Source organism: Nothobranchius furzeri, chromosome 5 (genome assembly GCF_043380555.1).
Source record: "Nothobranchius furzeri strain GRZ-AD chromosome 5, NfurGRZ-RIMD1, whole genome shotgun sequence".
NCBI classification, from domain to species: domain Eukaryota; kingdom Metazoa; phylum Chordata; class Actinopteri; order Cyprinodontiformes; family Nothobranchiidae; genus Nothobranchius; species Nothobranchius furzeri.
The window spans coordinates 28,618,848-28,626,300 of record NC_091745.1 but is presented as its reverse complement, the minus strand read 5'-3'; the positions used below and the strand labels follow the sequence as shown (position 1 = coordinate 28,626,300).

General features: G+C 43.7%; 1 protein-coding gene across 3 annotated transcripts in view; it reads right to left on the bottom strand.

The window, feature by feature from the left end:
• Positions 1–328: 328 nt before the first annotated feature.
• LOC107373137 (myosin phosphatase Rho-interacting protein) overlaps positions 329–7,453 on the bottom strand; it is a 54,221-nt gene continuing 47,096 nt past the window's right edge. Inside the window, exons 21-23 of one of the 3 annotated variants that reach the window (XR_008561360.2) lie at positions 2,110–2,240; positions 753–839; positions 621–676 (exon numbers count right to left, since the gene is read on the bottom strand). Coding sequence is in view for 2 of the 3 variants with exons in the window: in XM_054737980.2 (XP_054593955.2) it covers positions 536–676; positions 753–839 (228 nt within the window). In the remaining variant the exon portion in view is untranslated. The other 2 variants (XM_054737980.2, XM_054737981.2) reach the window with 2 other exon arrangements.

Sequence of the window (7,453 nt, the reverse complement as noted above, 5' to 3'; positions counted from 1 at the left end):
CTCTAAAGTGTCCCTACAGATTTGGGTGTGCGGCTGATTGTTGGTCCCTACTGTCCTGTCCAAGGTGTCCCACGTCCCACCTGCTGATTACTGAGAGAGAAGATGTTCAGGTAATGGATGGAACTAATCTAATCTGTTCATAAAATCACTTGAGATCTTTGCCTTAGAGGTTCTAGGGAGTTTGGATTTCACTAAACATTAAAATAATTTACCAGCTGCTGTTTTCATATGACACATAAAATACACCATTACTTATTTTAAATAATGGTTCAAAACCAAAAGAGCAACAAAATACTGTAAAACTCCTGCCATGAAAGACCACACATGGTTTATTAGTCAAGATCCATTTAATGAAATAAATGTATATTTATAAAACAATAAATTAAAGCGTAACATCATTTGCCAGAAAACATCTGCTTTTTTGAAAAACAACATTTGAACAGTGTGACAACAAAACATCAAAGTTACAGTAATGAATCCAAACAGAATAAAGTTATTTAACAGGTAACTAAAATAACACCGAGTAATGAGAAGCTCAGGTAGGGGTGTGATTCAGAGCCTGGCGAGCCAGCTTCAGGTTCTCTCTCAGCTCCTCTGCCTCTCGCTCTCCTCTCGCTCCGACCACATTCAGCTCGGTCAGCACGTCCTTGTACCTCTTTGTAGCGTTCCTCTTGTCCTACGACAGAAACTAGTTGTTAGTTTATGTTTTTAGTTTATTGATGAAGTAGCTGTGTTTAGTTTGAGACATCCACCTGCAGCGCTGCCTGCAGCTCGTCCTTTAGGGACGCGACCTCCTGCTGTAAACACTGAACCTCCGAGTCCTTCAGTCTCAGAGTGATCTGCAACAAAAGAGTCAGATAGGATGGGCCTGATGTCTGTCAGCAAGCTGCTACATCACACCTACAGCAGGGCCTCCCAGACTGCAGCTTCCAAACCACCAGGTAACACCAGCAGAGATGTGAGACCATTAGAGCACAGCCGTCTCTGGTAGGACAACAACAGCAAAACAGGAACCTGATCCAAACGCAGGCTTAGACTTCAAATGGAAGGTCAATTGTTTAGTCTTCATAGTTAAAGCATGTTTTGAAGAAACAGATAAAATAACAAATATGTAAAATAAAAAAAGCATGCAAGCTGCATGGTGCCAACACTGCTGCCTCACAACTAGCAGGCCACAGGTGTTAATCCCTGTGGTCTTTTCTGCATGGAGCTGGCATGCTGTCTCCATGCATGTGTGTGTGTGTGGTACTCTGGTTCTCTCCTACAGACCAAAACATGCATGTTGGGTTAACTGGAGACTCAAAATGTGTTCCTATATGGTTGTTTGTCTCTGTGGGTCCTTGTGATGGACTAGAGACCTGTCCAGGGTCCCCTGCCTCTCACCCTTTGTGACTGCTGGAGACGGACACCAGCTTTATAAGGATGAAGCGGTTTAGATGCTAAGTGGATATGAGGATATTTTAAAATAGAAATTATTAGCATACTATTTTACGGTCACAGTTTGTACATTATTACTTTACATTATGTTCCAGTCTGGAGCTCCCTAGTTGGGAACAAGGCCGGATTAACCATATGGGCAACTGGGCAATTGCCCAGGGCCCACAAACTCTACAGGGCCCAGGGCAGCAAGGGCACGAGCAAAATACTGTATCTGTAATCTCAAGCTTTATATTAAACTAGGGTGACCGTACGTCCTGTTTTCCCCGGACATGTCCACTTTTCACTCTCTGTCCGGGCGTCCGGACTCGGGGCGGGGGAGGGGGGGGGGGGGGGGGTTCTTGTATTGATGAAAATGTCCGGCTTTTCATCCAGGAGCAGGGATCGATTTATGGGGGAGCTGTATATCCTACACATTCAGGGGAGCCGGAAAAAAGTTGTCTACCTATATTACATCATTTATGGACTCTTCTGAGCAGAGAGCACAGAGAGCGGCAGAGCGATGATCGTTGTAGCGCAGCGCTCCAGGCTGCTGCGTCCAGCGCACAGTCCATTCTCAAAGTGGCGCAACCAAAAAACTATAATTAGCACACGATCGTTCATGTCCGCACATGTTCTCTACTTTCTGTCTTATTTGCGCCTGAAGCGCTCTGCTACTGCGGAGCTCATCACCTGTGCTGCGGTGATGTCACCTCACTGACGCAGCATCGAAACGCGCTCTCTGCTTTGCAGTCAGGAGATCCTTTGATCTGCTCAGAAGTAACTGATGAGGTGAAAAAGTAAGAATCCAGGCAGCAGTTTTTCTGGAGAGTTTAGAGGAGATGCAGGAAGATGAGAGACAGACAGGACAGGAAATAGTTAAATAAAAGCAAGAAAACAAAACAAAATGTAGGTAGATTTATCTCCACTACACGTTTTTACCTGTATAAAACAATAAGTTATACACATGTAATATTTATACATCGGATACAGTTCAGATCACCTTCAACACTCAGTCACACACCCAGGGCCGTTTCAAGACATTTTGGGGGCCAAGGCAAAAAGCCTCCCCAGAAGCCTCTGTGTAATCCATACCTTCTCCAGGAGTGTTAGTTATACAGTGTTTGTAAAAGCCCCTCAGACATTACTGACATGTTCTAATATTATCAGATGAGAAACTAAATTATCACACATGCTGTCTCATCTGCTGCTTTTCTAAACTTGTAAAAAGTAACAAAACTATTTGAAAGCCACTATTTGTGTGTGACAACTTATTTTTTAATTGATCCTATCGTCTAATCTCACAGCTGAAACAAGCATCCTTAATAATCTGTGCACAGGAAGCGTACCGATGCTGTTGTAAAACAAAAGGTATGATAGAATAGAATAGAAAACTTTGTTTGTCAATTTCTTCAAATGTGCTCGTCATACAAAGGAATTTAAATTACGTTTCACACTGTCCCATGCGTAGACATTGACAACATAAAGTGCAGATGCACAACAAAAACAGCCCTAACAATAAGGTAATATTAAATAGGTAACAGGATAGACAAGACCTAACCTATAATCAAATAAATTAAATAAGGTGTTCCAACAGTGTTCCCTGGAAGTAGTATACTAGTCTACTTGAGGTAGTCCCAGGTTGTGGTAGTCAGTGTTGGGAGTAACGCCGTTTAAATGTGTAGCGTTATGAATATGCTATTTCTGCCCTTAACAGCTGCCCTTTTCCACAGTGACAGCATGCATGAATTGCCACGTTTGTGTGCTTGCTTCTGATGTTTACATTCCAGCAAAGAAGACAGAAGAAGGACGAAGAACGCTTTTCATTAGTTAATCAAAGAACTTTATTTGTAATAAAGCTAATCAAAACAACTGTTGGTCAGTAATAATCAGGTGACTGATCTGTGAAATCACAATGTATGATTTATGTGTTTAATGAATTAACAGGACTGAGCTAGACACCCTGATCCACATAAGGTAAACACATGACACATTGTTCATTCATCCAATCAGAACTTCCTTTCTGTTGCGAGGCAGAGTTCTGTGGTGTTTAGTTAATCTGTCCACTCCGATTGGCTAAGAATCATAAACAACTAAGCTTAATAAAACAGAACAACGCCATTTTTAATTCAGTTCCATCTGAGTTTCCATCGACTTCCAACGAAGCTCTTCAACGTAGCTCGACCAGCTCTCAAATCCATCATCGCTAAGTGAAGTGCAGACTGGCCAGCTGTATTTTCTACTTTTAAGCTGAGAACTGTCAAGCTGGAAAACTCTGTTGTTTTATCAACAAGACGACGGTTCCTTCAGAATAAAAGCTGAACTCTCCACGTGACGCTGAAACCTGCCGTCGTACCGTGAGTCGATCCGTAGACTGGTTTGTCGTGCTGCAGACACTGTGCTATCAGTTCCAGCACCAAAGGAGGGTCCGAGGACCTGGCATTCCGGATCTAACACGGGAGTCTCCGAAGGTACGTAGATCGGCATAGATGGCGTTTCATGTCTCTTCCTCCTGAAGTCCCTCGTGGTTAGTTAGTCAAAACAACATCTTGCACTCGGACCTGCCTCCATCAGAACAGAGATTCTGAGTTGACACACACACACTCACACACTAACACTTCAGCTCACATCCATTTGCATCCATCATTAGTGAGTTAGTCCTGGTGATTGTTTCGAATAATTATAAAAATAAATATTCTTAAACGTCCCATATTTCTCTTTTCTTGTCTCTAAGTCAATACAAAGTGTTTGAATAAAATTCCCTGTGGTAAAAACAACCTCTTCTGATTCTAAGGGAAGATTAACCTCTGTACCTTAATAAGTGTAAGAATATACCAACTATATTCCGCTACGTTTCTAACGGCGTTCTTTTTTAGGTAACGGAATAATCTAATAATTACTTTTCCCACTGTTGCAACGCCGTTACCGTTACTGGGGATGGAAGGTTGTGCGTTACTATGTGCTTGTCGAACGTTGAGCAACAGTGTGAGGCTTTCTGACCGCCACACTTCAGCTGCAGCCAGGGAGAGAGAGGTGTCGGTAACGCACTTACAAACACCATGATGATTGGCCGGGTGGGCGGAGACCCTCACGGTCTCAGTCGCTGCATGCTGTAGACCCAACAGAGCAGTGATGGGAATAACGCCGTTTAAAATAACCACGTTAATAAAAAAATATTTCTTTCAGTAACGAGCAAACTAATTAATTATCGTCTTCTTTTAACAAAACGATCGTTTCTGTTACTGATAAGGAAATGCGTGCGTTAAGCAGCGCGGTGTGTTGAAGCTGTCATCAGCTGATCAGGAGCTAAAGAGGCAGATGTTTTCATCCAAGAGCATCACGGCCGTGAAGAACGAGGAAGACGTGATGAATATCTACGGCTGCAGACCCGCTGCGAATCTGCGGGTCTGCAGCTGTGCTCTTCTTGGCGTGACAGCGGGACGTCCCGAAGGTCCGCTCACCTGTTCACCGCTCAGACGTCCTGATCTTCCACCTTCCTAGATCATCCAGCTGTAACCTGTTTCTAATCATGTCTTTAGTCCCGCTGTAACACTGATGCATCAGTCTCAGACGTCATGGAGCTCAGGTGTTATTAGAACTACCTGTGTGTGTTCACCACCCAGCTTCAGCTCTTCTGTGGTTGGGTCTGACCCACGTTAGTAAATGTAAGTCCTCTATCAGGCTTGTGCCTCTTCTAGTGTCATTTTAAAGGATTTTATTTATTTATTTATTTAACCATTACTAGATTACCCGCAACAGAAATGCTGCTAATAACACACAATTATGTCAAGCTGGATAAATTAAAATACTGTACAAAATTACATTTATTTCTGTAATTTAACTAGACTGAGATACCATTTAAAGGCTCGGGAACCTTTACAGGTGTTTCTATTTGCAATTTTACATTTTAGCTGATTGGGGTCTTGTTAAATATCACACAGTGACCTTTTAATAGTCTAGATACGTGTAATGTTCCTGTTAGTAGTTCCTCCTGTTAAGTGCTTATTTATTTAAATTATTCAGGTTTATGAAAACATTTGGACATTTTATTATGTTCCAGTCGTTAGTCATTTATATTTCACTATTGTAGTAATTCTTGCATTCTTTAATGAAAAAAGTAACTAAGTAGTTATTTTTCTTGGTAATTAGTTACTTTTCTAATCTTGTAACTCAGTTAGTAACTGAGTTACTTTTTTGACAAAGTAATCAGTAACTATAACTAATTACTTTTTTAAAGTAACGTTCCCAACACTGGTGGTAGTTAGGGGTTTATGTTTTAATGCAGCATAAGACTATAGCCGCAGTAATAGTAATATAAGTAATGTAAATAGCACTAAAAATATATAGCAGCAGGTGTGTGCAATTGCAATGCAGAGGTAGTTGTTTCCAATCAGGAATGTTTCCCAGTTCTTGGTTCAACGAGTATTTCCTTGTTGGAAAGTGTGCGTGGATGGGGGGTAGGGGGGGTAGAGTCCAGTCTGTCTTCCTATACTTCTGTCACACTGGTGATTCTGCTGGCTGGGAGCTGGGAGGGAAGAGAGTTCAGCAGTCTCACAGCCTGGTGGATGAAGCTGTTGGTGAGCCTGATAGTGCGGGAGCGGAGACTTCTGCATCTCTTTCCAGAGGGCAGGAGGCTGAACAGACAGTGCGCAGGGTGGGTTGCGTCGTTGCCAATTGTGATGGCTTTGCGGGTGAGGCGAGTGGTGTAAATGTCTTGCAGGGAGGGGAGTGGTACACCAACTATCCTCTCAGCTGTTCTCACAATGTGTTGTAGAGCTTTCCTGTTATAGTCAGTGCAGCTACCGCCCCACACAGCGATACAGCTGGAGAGGATGCTTTCAATAGTTCCTCTGTAGAATGTGATCAGGATGGGTGGTGGAGCACTTGCACGCTTGAGTTTGCGCAGGAAGTAGAGGCGCTGTTGTGCTTTCTTGGCCAGTGAAGCTGTGTTGATGGTCCAGGAGAGGTCCTCCCTGATGTGCACCCCCAGGAACTTGGTGCTGCTCACCCTCTCCACCGCAGCGCCGTCGATGGTCAATGGGGTAGCTGGTGTGGCCTCTTTGGAAGTTGACAATGATCTCCTTGGTCTTACTAACATTTAGCTGGAGGTTGTTGTCTCTGCACCAAGTGGTCAGGAGCTCAACCTCTTTCCTGTAGTGGGGCTCATCGCCCTTGGTGATGAGCCCCACCAGCGTTGTGTCGTCCGCAAACTTCACAAGGTGGTTGGAGCTGTAGGTTGGTGTGCAGTCATGTGTCAGCAGGGTAAAGAGCAGAGGACTGAGCACACAGCCTTGTGGAGCCCCCGTGCTCAGGGTGATGCTGTTTGAGACCTTGTTGCCCACACGCACCACTTGCGGCCTCTGGCTGAGGAAATCCAGCAGCCGGTTGCAAAGGGAGGTGCTGAGGCCCAGTCTGTCCAGTTTACAGATGAGTTGTTGTGGTATTATGGTGTTGAATGCTGAGCTAAAGTCTATGAACAGCATTCTCACATATGAGTCTTTCTTGTCCAGATGAGTTAGGGCTGGGTGGAGGGCAGAGCAGATTGCATCCTCTGTGGATCGTTTCGCTCTGTATGCGAACTGGTATGGGTCCAGAGTGGGAGGTAGGGTGAATTCGATATGTGACATGACTAGTCGTTCAAAGCACTTCATAATAATGGGTAGGGCGGCACGATATTAGGAAAACCTACGATATTTGATGACAGTGCTTAATATTGCGATATCGATATTACTCACGATAAATTAACTAATACTAAAGTATGCAGTGTTGATGTCGTCTGGCGTGTGACGTCTGCTCTGGGTTCAAAGCAAACAAAAACTAATGCATGAATTCCATTACAACAACATTTTTATTGCAAAAATATGCAGCTGCACCTGCTACTGTATTAGCAGCTGCACCAGCTACTGTATTAGCAGCTGCACCTGCTACTGTATTAGCAGCTGTACCTGCTACTGTATTAGCAGCTGCACCTGGTACTGTATTAGCAGCTGCACCTGGTACTGTATTAGCAGCTGCACCTGCTACTGTATTAGCAGCT